A 17,969-nucleotide genomic window follows, 5' to 3' on the forward strand; every position below is an offset into this window, starting at 1 on the left:
ACACCGCAATAATCCAAAATATAACATTTATCCCAGCGTCTGAACACAATGTAAAACAATCCTAAAAGTTCTGTCCATCAATTCTTTTTCCAAATCGCTAGACCTATGCCTATCCCAGCATCTCGAGAGAAACATCTTAGATTCCACAAGTGTGGAAATGTTGTGTGATATATCTTTACTGTTATATCTCAAACACAATTCTTCTGTTTAATTGTTACATGTTATGAAGAAAACCTCAGTGAAAAACTCACCCCATAAATGCTAGTGTTTTCTGGGGGATTAGCAGGGTGTTGCTATGTGGTTGCTAAAGTGTTCTGAATGGTTGTTAGGATATTGCAAGGTCAATGCTGGATCTGTGTTCTGGGTCGTTACTAAGGGATTGCTAGAGAGTTGCTAAGGAGTTTGGAGTTATTTTTAGCATGTTGCTATGCAGTTACTACAGTGTTATTTACTGGTGAATAGAAAACGTCTCGGTCACGTATGGTAACCCTCGTTCCCTGGAGGAGGGAACGGAGATGTATGTTGTAACCGACGAATAGGAATCTCGCTAGAGAGGCGAATCTACTTTGAGTGAAACTAAACGAGCCAATGCACATTGGCGTGCAATCATTTGCATCAGCTGTTCAGCCACGCAGTGTGGGTATATAATGAGTGCCAGGTGCGATTGCCCTTCAGTTTTTTGCTGAGAAGCCGAGCCGATGAGCTGGTTGCCACGGTCATGGATGCCATAGGGTGCCCCTTCTCTGAGTCAGAAGGTCCTTCCTCAGAGGAATGTGCCAGGGAGGTACTGTCAAGAGGAGCATGAGTTCTGGGAACCAGGTCCGGGTGGGCCAATAGGGAGCCTCCAGAAGGACCTGCTCCTCGTCCTCCCTGACTTTGCACAGAGTCTGTGCAAATAGGCTCACTGGGGGAAGCGCATATTTGCGGAGGCCCCGGGGCCAGCTGTGTGCCAGTGCGTCCATGCTGAGTGTTCCCTCGGTCAGGGAGTAAAACAGCTGGCAGTGGGAGGTCTCTGAGGAGGCAAACAGGTCTACCTGAGCCTCCCTGAACTCTCTCCAGATCAGCTGAACTGCCTGGGGGTGGAGTCGCCATTCTCTCGGGAGCACAGCTTGTGATAGCACGTCGGCCACACGGTTGAGCACACCGGGGGACATACATGGCGCTAAGCGACCTCAGATGCTTCTGACTCCAGAGGAGGAGATGGCGGGCGAGTTGCGACATGCGGCGGGACCGTAGACCACCTTGTCGGTTGATGTACGCAACGGTCGCAGTGTTGTCCGTACGGACCAGCACGTCCCTGCCCTGTAGTGGCCTTTTTAAGCGGCTCAGAGCGAGACGTACTGCTAGCAACTCGAGGCAGTTGATGTGCAAATGCAGTTGGGGGCGCGTCCACACCCCTGACACTGCATGCCTGTTGTACGTGGCACCCGAGAGGCATCTGTGAACATCACACATTGGGGGAGAGTTTGCTCTTTTCCCAGTTGACCTGAAGACCCAACTGGCTGAGGTGCCTGAGCACGAGGTCCCTGTATTTGCATAACTGATCTCAAGAGTGTGCTAGTATGAGCCAGTCGCTGAGATAGTTGAGGATGCGAACACCCTGTTCTCTCATGGGAACAAGGGCCCCCTCCGTGACTTTCGTGAAGACACGGGGAGACAGGGACAGCCCGAAGGGCAGGACCTTGTACTGATATGCTTGACCCTCGAACGCAAAGCACAGAAACGGCCTGTGTCAAGGAAGAATCGAGACATGAAAGTACGCGTCCTTCAGGTCGATCGCAGCAAACCAATCTCGGGACGGTTGCATTCGAAAATGTGTTTCTGCGTAGTGTTGTTTTTGGTGGCCTGTTTTAATTTTAGTTTTAGTCTTTGTGTCAAGCTGTCGTTTTAGTTTTTATTAGTTTTAGTCACGTTCATACTCTTTTTAGTCTAGTCAAGTTTTAGTCGACGAAAACTGATGACATTTTAGTCTAGTTTTAGTCAACGAAAACTGATGACATTTTAGTCTAGTTTTAGTCAATGAAAATTGTATTTTAGTCTCTTTTTAGTAATGCAATTCTATTTAACCCAGTCAATATAGAATTTCAAACAAGATTATCTTATTATATTTAGTATATTTAGGGCTGTGACGGTGGTCGTTTTTTTGACCACCGCGGTAATGGACCAACTACCGGCGGTGGTTGGGGGGTTATTTTTTTATTTTATTTTTTTTTTATCGTTTTATATTTCCACACAAAGACGCGTGATATAGCCTATACTCTGCGCTCTGAGAGGGATGTGGGACACGAGCAGGAAAGAGACCATCGATCTCTTCATGATATCTTCGTGTTTTCTACTTGATGTGAATTGGTCTGAAGAGCGAATTTTATCCTCCACAAGGGTGAGATATTTAGGCTATGTTTGAGATTGCGCTGCCAGAGAAAGTGAAACTAAAAATCACCCGCACGTGTGAAACGCGCTTTACAACTAAACTTGACGCGCCGTCTAATATAACAAGCACAAACTGTGTTAAAAAGATTTTGACATGCAAGTACAAATGTAGGCTATCTGTCCTACAGCGTTTTTCTACTTTACCACAGTAAAGAACACGAATATAATAGTTCTAATTAAAAGCGAGCCAATGAAGAAACGTTTATAATCCCTTTAGAAAATGGGTGAGACGTGAGTGAAGATTTGGGAAAAGAAACGAGATTCCATGCAGGGATGAGTCACGATTTTTGGATATTCGATTAGTTTATTTAATTATAGAATATCGAATAGGTTGTGCGATTATTCTCTAAAATAAAATCTCCATGTTCTGGTGCTGATGCGGTGACGCGTTCATGTAAGACGCTGCCAATAACATACAGCTGTCACAAAGAACCGGCAAAAGTAATGATTATGAATGTGTCAAACATATCAATGAGACATTTTAATAGAATAACTAGAGTAATATTGTTAAATTCGCTGATAATCGACCAGATCGCAAACCAGAATTTAAACCCGACAAAGCTATGGGCACGCACAACTCTCTCATTCGTCGTGACGTTATAACATTTCGTCTCGTCTCGTTTTGGTCAACGAAAATGAAGAGACATTTTAGCATAGTTTTTATTTTGTAAACCACATTTAGTCTCGTTTTTATTCGTCAACGATATTGCATTATACATGTATTTTAGTCATCGTCACATGACCAGCATTTACGTCTCGTCTCGTTTTCGTCAGGTGATAACGGTTCGTTGACGACAATATTTCGTCATAATTTTCTTTGATGAAAGCAACACTATTTCTGCGTGCGAATTTTTGAACAGTAGAACAGTTGAACAGATTCAAAACTCGCAGGTCCAAGATCGGTCATAACCCACCGCCTTTCTTGGGTACAATGAAGTAGGGACTGTAGTACCCTGACCTCATATCGACTGGAGGGACCGGCTCTATCACGTCCTTCGCCAGTAGGACTGCGATCTCCGCCCGCAAGACATGGGCATCGGCGGCTCTCACTGTAGTGGAGTGGATGGCCCGAAACTTGGGGGACCCCGGGAGAACTCAATCGCATAGCCGAGCCTGATGGTCCGAATGAGCAGCGAGGTGGAACGCAGAGACGTGGCTCAGGAGGTTCTCTCTGGGAGGCGGCCCGTATCGGTGTCTGAGTGTGCTGTGCAACACTTACCTGGTTCCATGGTGCAGGAGGCGGCTTGGATGCGTTCTCGAACTGCACGCTGCTGTCCACTGGCGATAGGGAGGGATGAGAGTGGTGAGGATTCTCTCCTCCCACTGCTCTCCGGGCCCTCTTCAGACCCAGAGATGGAAGAAACTGCTCTTTTTATTGAAAATCTGGGTACTGCTGGTTTTAAGGCCAGCGGCGGAACACTAATAAAAGGGAACAAAAGATTTTTCACCCGGCCCTCTTCTGGGGGAGGGAGCGGTGCGGTCACCATTTCCTGGAGAGCAGTCCCATCTCCGGGTCACCCGTCCTAGGGTCGCTTACCCCTGGCTTTGCTGCCCCTCTTGGCCGGGGCCTGGACGGGCGGGGCAGCCTGTCTGCGACTGGCTCCTCAGCACCACTTAGGTGGAGGCTGCTACTGAGCCGTGGGAGCTAGGGCAGATGCAGGAGGACGCCCCCTGCGACGAGCAGACTAAGGGGCCGCAGGCGATGGGGTGGAGGCAGCAACTGACTGCCGCGGCAGGATGTGTCTAATCACCTCAGTCTGCTTTTGTACAGTCGAGAACTGCTGGGCGAAGTTCTCAACCACGTTGCCGAAGAGGCCGGTCTGGGACACGGGGGAGTTAAGGAACCTGACTTTGTCGGTCTCCCTTATGTCAGCCAGACACAGCCAGAGATGGCGTTCCTGGACCACCATAGAGGACATCGCACGACCGCGCGGTCACCTTTGTCGTATGAAGCGCAAGGTCCGAAGCGACACAAAGTTCTTGGAGGATCATGACCACCCTCGTGCAGGTCCTTCAGTGCCTTGGCCTGATGGACCTGCAACAACGCCATGGCGTGTATGGCAGAGGCAGCTCCCCCACAGGCCTTGTAAGCCTTGCCGGTTAAGTCCGACGAGTACTTACAGGCCCGGGAAGGGAGACACGGTTCTCCGTGCCAAGAGGAGTTATGGCATAGTTGCATAGCAGTGGTCCCCTCCACTGGTGGGATACGCGTGTAACCCTTAGGTAGGGTTGGGTACCGAATCCGGGCACCGATTTGGAACTGGTACCTAAGTAACTGGTATGTAACCGGACCAAATCAAAACGCAGACTTCGGTGCCTCATTTCGGTGCCACTTAAATGCCTCATCTGTCGGTTGAAATATTTGCCCTCTGGTTCTCCGAAACAGACGTAAGAAGCATCATCACCGCATGTGATAGCTAGTTAAAGGCAGGGTAGGCAGGATTTTTCTAAAAAACTTTTTCCCAAATTAGTTTAAACTGTCTTTATATACCAATACATAATTAAAATGTAAGTACTCTGAAAAAGAGAGTATAAAAATCGAGTGTCTGTAGTCCTCTCAGGACTGCAATAAACACAGCTACTTATTCCATTCACTCCCACCCCCTCCCTTCTGGGCTCCTTCCAAAGCCACACCCCCAAAACACATGAACTTGCGATGCCGACCGCTCACAGCTGGAGGACGCGTTTGCCAGCGCAGAGCGGAGAGGAGTGCAGTGCATGTAGTAACATCATGTCAGAATCACATGTAATAAAATACCTAACTTTATCATTATGAATATAAACAACTTACATGGCTGTTAGTACTCACTATCAAGCTAGCATATCGATACTGGTAAAGTTAAAAATATATTGAGTTTGATTCGTAACGAGCTAGTAACATAAGGCAAAGCTAAAAACAGGTTGCATTGATGCACGTTTTCCCATTACCATCAGTTACACTGTGATGAAGGTGAATTTCATGTAAGATTCATAACATATACGGTGTTTTGCATGTAAGAGCTTCCACAATGAAAGCACTGTTGGCTCTGATGAGGACTAACGTTACACTCCCCTGACAAGTAGCCTACCTTTCTACATTACTTGTTCCTTTTTTTGCATTGGCTGACTGTATATGCAGGTACTGGGAATTTTGACTGCTCTTTCTCTGCCATTATTGCGATTCTTCCTAGCTTCCGTGCCTCTCTCCGTGCCTCTTCCCCTCTTCGAGTCAAACGGGTTCGCGCATGTGGGCAGCTCCTTTAGCAGCAGGGGTGGTAGCCATGGTAGCGAGGGAGAGTGACAGTCGCCCAGCCAATCATTTCATTCGTTCCGAATGGAAATAAGTAGCTGTGTTTATTGCGCCCTGAGAGGACTACAGACACTCGATTTTTTATACTCTCTTTTTCAGAGTACTTACATTTTAATTATGTATTGGTATATAAAGAAAGTTGAAACAAATTTTGAAAAAAAAATGGTTGAAAAACACTGCCGACCCTACCTTTAACTACTTCACGCGTACAATCGTTCTCACTGTTTTGATTAGAACGTTCAGATCGCGTGATCATCAACTGCTAAATTCAAATCTGCGTTCGTGTGTTGGCTGGCGCTGAGCCAGAGACATACGCTCTTAGCGCTGCATATTATATCACAACTATTCAGTGTTTTCAACCACATAAAGTTTACTTTAGGTTTCAGACATTTAAATACACATAAGTAGGCTACTAGCAAAACATTTATAGTTTGTAAAATACACACTGATGTCTATGGAAGCGGCAATAACAATCCTTTCAATTATAAATTAATGACGTGTTTAGATACACATTGTGTAGGTAACTATAAAATTTACTCTATTCTTCTCACACTTCACCAGCCACTTACTTTAACCCTCTGGGGTCTAAGGTGTTTTTGGGGTCCTTGAGATGTTTTGGCATGCCCTGACATTTGTGTTTTTTTTCAGTTGCTTATAAACATATTAATGGCAAAGCTGTCATTACACTCTATTCAGCACAAACAGGGCTACCATAATATGTGAGCAACTTGTATGTACATGTTTGTATTTTTGAAAAATGTGTGTGCATGGTTATTGAAAAAAATTTGAAATTAAAGTTTCTGAAATAAGGCCACAAAACACATACTAAATATGTGTCCACGCGACTTTTGACTAATGGATGTTGTCGCCTAGAATTTTTGCTTCAAAATTATCTGAAAATCATCCTGCCTAATCATTCACATAAAACAATACATTGTTTTAAATTTTGTAAGACACTTTTTGTTTGGAAAGGCAATATGCGTGGGGGAGTGAATGATCATGAATAGTGCTGTGTTCACAACTGAGAAGACAATGACCCACATAATGAGCTGAATAATGAGCCTTTCAGTCAGGTATGTCACTGAGAGGGTACCAAAAGAAAGAATGCGAGGACAATATATATAAATATATATATAAAGGATTATTAGGAACACCTGTTCAATTTCTCATTAATGCAATTATCTAATCAACCAATCACATGGCAGTTGCTTCAATGCATTTAGGGGTGTGGTCCTGGTCAAGACAATCTCCTGAACTCCAAACTGAATGTCAGAATGGGAAAGAAAGGTGATTTAAGCAATTTTGAGCGTGGCATGGTTGTTGGTGCCAGACGGGCCGGTCTGAGTATTTCACAATCTGCTCAGTTACTGGGATTTTCACGCACAACCATTTCGAGGGTTTACAAAAAATGGTGTGAAAAGGGAAAAACATCCAGTATGCGGCAGTCCTGTGGGCGAAAATGCCTTGTTGATGCTAGAGGTCAGAGGAGAATGGGCCGACTGATTCAAGCTGATAGAAGAGCAACTTTGACTGAAATAACCACTCGTTACAACCGAGGTACGCAGCAAAGCATTTGTGAAGCCACAACACGCACAACCTTGAGGCGGATGGGCTACAACAGCAGAAGACCCCACCGGGTACCACTCATCTCCACTACAAATAGGAAAAAGAGGCTACAATTTGCACGAGCTCACCAAAATTGGACAGTTGAAGACTGGAAAAATGTTGCCTGGTCTGATGAGTCTCGATTTCTGTTGAGACATTCAGATGGTAGAGTCAGAATTTGGCGTAAACAGAATGAGAACATGGATCCATCATGCCTTGTTACCACTGTGCAGGCTGGTGGTGGTGGTGTAATGGTGTGGGGGATGTTTTCTTGGCACACTTTAGGCCCCTTAGTGCCAATTGGGCATCGTTTAAATGCCACAGCCTACCTGAGCATTGTTTCTGACCATGTCCATCCCTTTATGACCACCATGTACCCATCCTCTGATGGCTACTTCCAGCAGGATAATGCACCATGTCACAAAGCTCGAATCATTTCAAATTGGTTTCTTGAACATGACAATGAGTTCACTGTACTAAAATGGCCCCCACAGTCACCAGATCTCAACCCAATAGAGCATCTTTGGGATGTGGTGGAACGGGAGCTTCGTGCCCTGGATGTGCATCCCACAAATCTCCATCAACTGCAAGATGCTATCCTATCAATATGGGCCAACATTTCTAAAGAATGCTTTCAGCACCTTGTTGAATCGATGCCATGTAGAATTAAGGCAGTTCTGAAGGCGAAAGGGGGTCAAACACAGTATTAGTATGGTGTTCCTAATAATCCTTTAGGTGAGTGTATATATATAATCCAAATATATAGTCATACCTGGAAACAAATCCTGTTCAAATAGGCTATATGGGCCATTTTACAGAATTGGTTCAAAGTTAGAGTTGGAAACATCTTGAAATTTTTCAACCCCTTTGCAGGAATGAGAGTCTCGACCGTAGCTCCGAGATGGTCATCTTCTTCTTTATTTAATACTACTAATAATGATATAAATTGCACTGCACTGGAAGATTCATGTTATTCATGATTCCCTTCAATGAGACAAAATTAATGTAGTGTATTTCCATAATCTGTTTTTATACACTGACTCTTCAATCATTGCTAAAGGACCTTTTGGTGTAACAGTTTTAATTCTATATAAACTGTACTGATAAACTGATTCTGTGTGTTGTCCTATAAGAATCGGACTGTAAGACTGATGGTGGTGTTCTTACAGACTAGCTGAAAGTCTCTTGAGTTTGACTCTGGGTTTCCCCGAGAAACTGTGAGCCGCAGCAGGAGCCTTTGAGCAAATATGAGACCTTACAACCATATAAAGGCAAAACATGCATCACTCACCCTGAAATATTCACACAGATGGACATGGTAAGTCAGATATCAGAGAGAGAGAGAGGGAGAGAGAGAGGGAGGGGTTACTGCATCTGTACAGGCTGATTTTACAATCCCTGGAAAAGTAGGGGGTTGTACAAAAAGAAAGGAAAGTCGGAAAAAGAAGAAGAATATGCTTTTCCTCATGATTTTGAGAAAAATGCTCTTTGAATCCTGTTGGTCTCGGCCCTCAGGGACATTTTGCAAGGGACATTTAGCCGAGAACATTTAGCCATTTACAAGCAAAAACATTTAACAATGCATAACAAAGTGCTATTTTATGCATTTCCCATTTGACAGATACATTCACACAGCAATCTTTCCAGTGCCATTGTGATTTAAAAAAAAAAAAAAAAAATTTTAAGCTTTTACTAAATGGGACTACATACAGAGTTTGTCAGGGACATTAAACGTCATCACATCGCTTTTAAAGCCTCATTATGTTTATAATTGCACTCTTGCAAACAATTCTAAATCAAACTTTCAGCGAAAATAGTTTTAAATAAAGTCTGAAAAAGTTTTCTCAAGCATAATGGTTATAATCTTGAAGTCATGCAACCCTGGTGTAGTTCGTTTATAGGCTACGTATAGCTTTTTACTTCTTGTGATTGTATTTGGGCTTCAAAATTCATAAAAGCTGTGTTCATTTGTAAAGATTATCATGATGAATTAAATGTGTAAGAATCACACCCCCAGTTTCACAGACGAGGCTTAAGCCTAGTCCTAGACTAAAATGAATGTTTGAACTGGGAAAACTTAGGACTTATGGACACAGTGAATGATAATTAACAAAACAAGGAACAGGTGTGAAACTAATCAGAAACCATAACAAACTGGGACAAGAACTACAGCCGGGTGCACACTGTACGATTTATTATAGTCCTTTAAGACTGCTGCTTGTCAGACTGTACGAATATGATCCTCGCTGTAAGCCATGTCACACTGTGGGATCTCAGTTGTCATTAATGCCAGACTTTGTGGCAGACTGTATGCAAGAAGACTCGTCCAGAGTTTTACATCATCAATCCGTGACACGTTCAGTGAGAACAATCTCTAGGGTTAATTTTGATCATGGCTTCTCATGAAAAAAAAAAAAAAAAAAAAAAAAAACCCCGAAGACGATGTGGGTGGAGCAAGTGGTGGTTTGTTGCTGTCTCACTAATTGCATCATCAGCAAAATTCAGCAATCCTATTGGTTTTTGATTTAACGGTTGTCGTAGAAGTCACGCTACAGGACTACAGGAATTTTGTCTGAGGTAAAATTTGATCGCAATGGTCATTAATCCGCTATCAGTGAACATGACAAACTAACAATCAAAGACTTCAGATTTTGATCTAAGATCTGAGGAATCTTTTAGGATACACCAAATTTGCCCCAGACAGCCAAATTGTTGCCAAAATCGTACATTGTGAACCCAGCTTAAGGCAATCAGAACAGTGAAAACAAAATTTTAAAAAAGAACATGACCGTTAAACAAACTTTTGTTAGTCAGAGAGCTTATCTTTTGCAATAATCTAAAAGCCAATAGAACAATCCTATAAAGGGTTTATGTTGAGGAGGGACAACACTTCTGGGTTGGCCTATAAAAATATCATCACTGTCATCACTGCACCACTCTATTTTCTTATTATGATCACTCCAAGATAACTTTGTCAGTATTTCAGCTGTAATTGTATCTGTATGTCTTGATAACCCCACCTTGTCCATCTCATCTTTTAAATAATGGATTAAGAATCATTTAGATTCCTTTCTCAGTGAAGTTCTCAGCAATTAAAATTATTATAAATTACAGATACAGTCTTTTTTTTCTGTCTCTGTCTTTTCAGATAAACCCATTCCATATTCCCACACCATGTTTGAGAATAGTAAGGCTCAGCTGAAAGTTAAGGCAGCTGTTTTGGAGGATGCAGGAGTGTATTCATGTGTAGCAGTGAATGATCATGGCAGAGCTGTGTGTACAGCTCGTGTGCTGGTTAAAGGTAAGACACACATCTCTTTCTTCTATTCTTATTTGCCAGTACAGTTCAGGTTTTATGTTTTATGTTTTATGTATTGGTTGCTGAAGTCACACTTAAAAATGTCTGAATGTCATTGCATTAGATTGTAAAACCTATCTAACCAGAGTGATGATTTTTTTTATTTTTTTTTTTAAAGAAGCTCAAACTTACTTTTCAACCTAACCGTTTCACAAAAAGTTGTTTTTGAGATTTTCAATGATAAAAGAATATTAAATTCAAGTCTAAAAGTCATTAAAAAGCCAACTGATTAAAAGTCATTGAGCAAAATCTTAGCTCTGGGAAAAGCTCTAGCAGCATTTGAGCACAAATGACATTTGATTAGGTATTGGCAGTGATTAATACAATTTACAAAATGTTCAAAATTAGTAGGCCTAATCCCACTTTTATTCCCAAATTCAATTTCATAATCTTTTTGTATGAATAGACTTTTAGACTTTTCAGTGTGAGAGTCTAAATTAAACTGAATTGGTGTTTTCATATTATTCTGTCAAAAGTCTCCTACATTTTTTGCCCCTCGACTCTGCTTGTCAACTCTGAGGGCATTTAAATCACAAAAACGTAAAGACTCTTGTAAATTTTAACTTCTCTCATATACACTGTAGGAGGCGTTTGCTATGTGCTCCGTTGATAAGTGAATTTATACGTTTTTTTTGAAGAGTTATTTTAAGATCCTCGGGATGGGATTAGAGAAACATCTGCTCTTTTGCAGCCTGTGAGGCTGTCTAATGGCGGAGGTTCCATATTCAAGTGGGTTAAAAATGTAAAATACCAGTCTTTTCCCACACACACACACACAGACATATACACATACTGCAGTGGCTGGATCTCATCTGAGTCTCAGAGGACAACTTGAAGAGAATTACCCTCTGAAATCTTTTCCATGACTTTTTTGTTGTATTTTCAGAAAATATGCATTCAATATACATTATTTTATATGATAAATATATACAGTACCTAACAGTGAAGTAAAGAAATTCCCGGTAGCATTTCATTTTTACAGTTCTCATGTACATACTATTTAGTCAAGTCAATTTTATTTGTATTGTGCTCTTCACAATATGATACAAGCAATCACAAAGTTGCTATTTGCAATGGAGTATATATCGCCCTACATGATATATACTGTATGCATGTGGATAAAGTTGGATATAATATATATCCAACATTATATAAAGAGGTAGGCGATAATTAGGGTTGGGTATCATTTGAATTTTAACAGTTCCGATTCTGCTTATCGATTTTGATTCTTATCGATTCCTAATTTCGATTCCAATTAGATTAAAAAAAACTTAGATATCATTCACATTTAGTCTTATTGCAAAACATTTCATATTAGCTGAATATCATGAACAAAAATTAACAGGCTAAAGAACACTTACACAAATAATGTTTGCCTGTGGTTAAAAAATACCATAGAATAACAACTAGCCTAACTAATATAAATTACAAGCATTATTAAAGACAAGTAAACACTCAGTAATAATAAAAAAAAAATTAATAATAATTTAAAATTAGCTACCGCATTTATGCATTTGGCAGATGCTTTTATCCAAAGTGACTTACATTGCATTTCAAGGTACACATTTACATTCTTATCAGTAACAAACATAACCCTAAACTGTCACAGCTTACAGTACATACTGTATGTAACCTGGTTCCTTGAGAGGGAACGAGAGAGACGCTTAGGGCCCGTCCCACACGAAGACACGTTTCGCTGTATACGTATACAATTTTTATCGTATTGGCGTTTCGTCCACACGGATCCGGCGTTTTCGGAGACTGAAACCGCTATTTTTTTAAACCGGGTCCCAAGGTGGATAAAACTGAAAACGCCGCCCTTGCGTTTTCGTGTGTACGGCCAATCCGTACATTCTGTGAAACGATGATGTCATCACACCAAGTGTCAACTAGTCAGACACCGCCAAGTCACAGCAACAATTGCAGACTACATGCTTGTGTTCGTGCTGCAGAAGCTACTGAGCATCTTTAATTTATTTTAGGCCTACTTTAATGTTTTTTTGTTTGTTTTTGTTTTTACTTCTTTATTTAGGCCTATTTATATTTTCTTTCTTATGCTATGATGCTTGTCTGTTGTCTGATTAAGACATTTTGTAGGGATGGGCGTTTCAAGAAAAAATAATATTCGACGAACGCTGGGAATTATTTGATTATTATTCAAAAAACGCACCCCTGCCCCACATGATCACCGGTAAAACGGCGTTCGCTCAAATTCCACTCTGACATTAAATTTCTCTGTACTGTAGGGCCTACGTGTTGTAGCCATTAAAGAAAATGTATTTAGTTTCATATTTATGTGTGAATAATATGTTATTTTTTTTATTTGATCTATGTTGATTATATGAAAAGTGAACAGCATGTAGGCTAATCATAAGATGCGCAATATATCGGGAGATAATTTTGACCACATTAAGTTTTGTTTTGTATAAAACCTTTCTTTAAAGTGAATTTCGTTTTGTATAAATTGTATCTTAATTTTAATCCATTTTTCATCAACCAATTGCCTGGATTTAATAAATAAGAAGCAAATATACAACAGACAATATAATCATGGAGGCGCCCGCGTGGTCACTTGCATTGCAACTTAATGAAACTCAGTGTATGCCTCACACAGACACGAGAAATACATCAAATACACAAAGCTCGTAATGTCTTTAAACGAAATAATTCAAAACGAAAAGAAAAAGGCCACTCTCTTATGTAATCAATCCATTATGTGATTTCTCTCTATAGACCAATTTCAACAGGGTGATGATGACGCGTTTTAACGGTCATCATCAGCATAAATCCTGGAAAGTTTTTTTTTTTCAATTAAAAAAAATATGTATTTACATTTATAACATACTTTATATTATAGGCCTATTACCTTTTTATACTTTATATTATAGGCCTATTACCTTTTTATAAAATTTAAAAAAAAAACTAGTTAATGCTGCTGTGAGGGTTTCTAATACAGCGTCTGTGGGAGTGATGACAAATTGACATATTTCTCTGTTATGAGTTCTGACTGCCGTTACCCATCTCTAGCAATTTTTTTCCTCTTTTTGAAAGTTGTGAAAAAACTATTTGAGCAAATGAGAATAAAAAATATAGCCTATATTTAATATTCTCTCATTCACCACTTTATTTTTGAGAAAATTATTATTTTATTTTATTTTTGACCACCTAGGGCCGGTGGTCTACGAAATTTCCCGGTAGATTTTTTGGTCCCACTCCGCCCCTGATGCCTTACCTTAACACAGAATGGATTTTAAGGACTTTGCGCGCAGATAACACATGTGCTAAACATGATTGGAATTTGCACCGCAGCGCAACCACACTTTGATGCTCATGACAAGAATAGCATGTATAGTTATCTTTATTGAAGTGAATTAGGTTTAAATCGCCATCATGCATGAATTAATGATATTTTTTTCTATTTTACACATAATAGTCCACGATGATCACATTACACAAAACTGAAATTGCACGTCAAAATCACACATTGTCAATATTTTTTGAGACCCCCCAAAATTTCACAAATCACGTTTTCAGGGGAGCCCATCTCTTATTAGGGGGAGCCGAGCTCCCCCTAGCTCCCCCGTAGTTCGCACCCTGTTTGACACATTCAGAATTATTACTTTTGCCGGTTCTTTGTGGCAAGCTTTACGCGTCCGCTAACTATCGAATATCGTGACTCATATTTTGTACCAGGCCATTTATGGTTTTTCATATTGTTCAACAAAGTTCTTGATAAAAAAAGAAAAGGGAAAAAAAAAGCTACTGTGCCTAATATTATTGTTGTATACTGCGCGCAAGGTTTATGCCTGGTTTATGCGCATGCAAAGTCTTCTTCTCCGTTTTTAGTGTATGTCTGTGGCATAATTACAGCGCCACATACTGGTCTGGCATGTATACTACATCGGTTTGACTCGGTTTCAGTGGTTTCGTGTGTACGCAGATATTTCTTGAGACGACGCCGTGTTTACGGAATTTTTTTTTGGAACAGGGAAAAAAAATATCGGATAGGGAAAGCTCTGGCTTCGTGTGGATGTGGCCTTAGTCATGACGTTAAGGCTATTGAAACATTTTTGCGTGAGCCGGTGTCTGAAGCACATGTGAAGACCTGCTCATTTTTATTGGCCAACAGCGCGGTCGGGTGATGCTAAGATGATGCCACACTGCTATTAGAGTGGGCTCTGATGCCCCTGCAAAATCTCCAGCACTGAACCAACTGGGCAGTGGACTGGATATATATGGTGCTACAAACACTATGACTCTCAATAGATGTAACTTTAGGGCATAAAGTTTCCTAGTTGAGGGAGCTCTAGCCTTTAGGATGGTCTCAACAACCCCAGTTGAGAAATCGGAATCTATGAGCTGGTACCCCTCAGGGGCAAGACCCACATGTTCAAAATCACAACAGCATAACGCAGTAATAGAAACAAAAGACTTGAGTGGAGCTGAAGACCACCACAGCGGAGCAAATAAAGTTGAGGAACACCAGGGTGGATTTGAAGGTGCAGAAGATCACCAGGGCAGAGCAGGAGACCACTACTGCGGAGCAGGCAGAGTAGAAGACCACTGTGGTGGCACAGGCGAAGCAAAAGACCCCCAAGGTGGAGCTGAAGACCACCACAGCAGAGCAGATGGGACTGAAGATCCCCTTGGTGGAGCAGAAGATCACCACAGCGGTGTAGAAGACCATCACAGCAGAGCAGACAAGACTGAAGACCCCCACGACAGAGCAGAAGGCCACGTTGGAGCCTGGAATCATGACGGGACTGTCTGAGCTGGATACCGCGGCAAAACTGAAACATAGAGCACAGAGAGATTATTGACGGCCTCAATGGCCATAACAGAGAGTTCAAAGAGTTCAAAATCGGCTTCTATGGCCATTACAGGAAGTTTAGAGAGTTCATAATCGGCTTCTGTGGCTGTAACAGAATCAACAGATAGCATAGAATGGTCATAATCAGTCTTCATGGTTGTGACTGGGCAAACAATGGGTTCATAGATGGCCTCTTTGATTATGACAGGGTAGGCTGAGCATTCATAGATTGGCTCCTTGGCCATAACAGGGCAGTCAGAGAGTTCATAGATGGCCTCCTTGGCTATAACAGGGCAGGCAGAGAGTTCATATTTGGTGTTCTTGGCCGTGACAGAGATAACAGGGAGCGCAGCCAGAATAAGTCCTCCCAGAACACAAATGTAAGTAAAACATTTTGTTTTGTACATGTTCAGGATAAGAATCTGATTGGTGTTTGCTGTCACACTTATAAGGGTTCTAGAGCGAGACTGAAGAAAGAGATAACTAATATACTGGAGCACATGGCCTGCTAGTGTAACAAAATGGATCATTATGAAATAAATCCTAAATTTCACAGGAAGCCAATGTAAAGGTGCTAATATAGGAGTAAAAGGCTCCCTTTTTCTCATCCCAGTTAAAAGCCATGCTGCTGCATTATGCACCAATTGCAGGTGAGCTAACGGGAGACCAATGTACAAAGAGTAACAATAGTCTAACCTTGAGATAAGTGAATGGACCACAATTTCCATTTTTTTCCTGGTAAGAAGGTGTTTAACTTCAGTGATTGATCTCAAATCAAATAAGCTACTCTTAACAACAGCACGAATCTGCTTATTAAAATGTAGAGATGAGTCCATAATTACTTTAATAAAATAAAATAAATATCTATTAAATTTAACCCCTTCAGACCCTGGGTCCATTGGAATGGACATCATATGTTTTTTGGTTTAAACCAATATATGTATAATTTTTTTTAAATAATATGAGTAATGCTTGGTCACTGATTTGTCCCTGATCAGCCAATCACAATGAATATACTGTATGACCCCTAAATAATCTAATTGAGCTTCAGGCATCACATAAGACAGGCATGGCTCACCAACTCTATAGGAATTACCCATTTTTACCTTGTATATGCTAAGCTGCATCTATAATAATCGTAATAGTATCAAGGAATAATATTAAAAGTTAATTAGAAGATCTTTCAGAGTTGTAGAACCACCATTTTTTTAAAGTGTAATGTCCAATGGACATTAGGTGTTGAAAGAAGCATTTAAAATCTAAAATACAGAGCTATACATTGTAATTTTAATGTTTTGTGAACATTCTTGTTTATTCATTATTAATATTACCAATATGATTTTATTTGTTCTCAAAGAACTATAAACTGTCATTTACTTTTTGGTTTTAGTGAGAGACAGAAAAAGTGAACGTGAAATAAGTGAATACACAGCAACTCCACACACACTGATGCCTTGATACGAAAATGCACCCAGTTGATTATTTATCAAATCAATCAGCTAGTACACATAAACACACCCACAAGCACTTACAGATATATACAAATATACTTAGATTCATCCAATGCAAGCAACAAAAAGACTCCAATACGACTTCACTTGTCTTACCTTTTTTCTACAATCTTGTTGCATTGCTCATTGTTATAGTATACATATTTTCAAAATCTTCCAAACGAATTCACATACTGTATATGTTTTAACTGTAGTTCATAGCTACTGTATGGTTAAAATATGAGCCTTTTTACATTAATTTGTGGCGTTCATTGTAGTGTAAATGGGAAAAACTAACAAATAAAAAACAAATAAAAATAAAAAACAAATATATAAATATATATAAATGGTAACGCTTTAGATTACAGCCCGGAAAGTACTGCGTAATTAAAATGAAAGTACAGTGTAACGTTCGGTAATTACAGTGTACCTATAAAGTACTTACGTGTAAGTATAGGGGAACAATACGTAAAGTCTTGGGAATAAAGGGGTAACAACCAGGAAAATACTGCGTAATTAAAACGAAATTACAGTGTAACTTTCGGTAATTACAGTGTACCTATAAAGTACATAAGTGTAAGTATAGGGGAATAATATGTAAAGTTTTGGGAATAAAGGGGTAACAACCAGGAAAATAACAAATTATTTAGGCAAATTATTTAGACTGTAAGTATTCCGTGTAGTTACAGGGTAAGTATGACATTGCGGGCTGTAAATTAAAGTGGTGTTTCTTACCCTCTTGTTTCATGTAGTAACAGGGTAAGTACAATAAAAACACATGTACACACACACAATCTGATATCACTCGGAAAACTTTATATAACTTTATATATTTCAAAACGGATTTACAGCACTTTCGCTTGCTTGGTTTCCTCCTCCTCTTGTTCCTCTTCTTTTTCTTTCTTTCCACTGATGAATCTTAAGAAGGAATCCCATGACATGTCTCTTGCTATTCTGTATTATGTGTTAAAAGAAAATAGCCTACAG

At 40.5% G+C, this 17,969-nt stretch overlaps 1 protein-coding gene and 1 long non-coding RNA gene across 3 annotated transcripts in view; one reads left to right on the top strand and one right to left on the bottom strand.

Annotated features, from left to right (window-relative positions):
• The window catches only part of mylka (myosin, light chain kinase a), a 116,422-nt gene that overhangs the window by 54,202 nt on the left and 44,251 nt on the right, over positions 1-17,969 (top strand). For both annotated transcript variants that reach the window (XM_082176030.1, XM_082176031.1), the window contains one exon: positions 10,473-10,625. In XM_082176030.1, the coding sequence (XP_082032156.1) occupies positions 10,473-10,625 (153 nt within the window). The remainder of the gene's footprint in view (positions 1-10,472; positions 10,626-17,969) is intronic.
• Positions 12,671-17,776, bottom strand: LOC309503597. Its single transcript, XR_014207768.1, has 2 exons — positions 13,580-17,776; positions 12,671-13,548 (listed from the first exon to the last, which is right to left on the bottom strand). It is a non-coding gene; the product is annotated as an uncharacterized lncRNA (long non-coding RNA).

The sequence above is a fragment of the Leuciscus leuciscus genome, assembly GCF_965113295.1.
Source record: "Leuciscus leuciscus genome assembly, chromosome: 7".
NCBI classification, from domain to species: domain Eukaryota; kingdom Metazoa; phylum Chordata; class Actinopteri; order Cypriniformes; family Leuciscidae; genus Leuciscus; species Leuciscus leuciscus.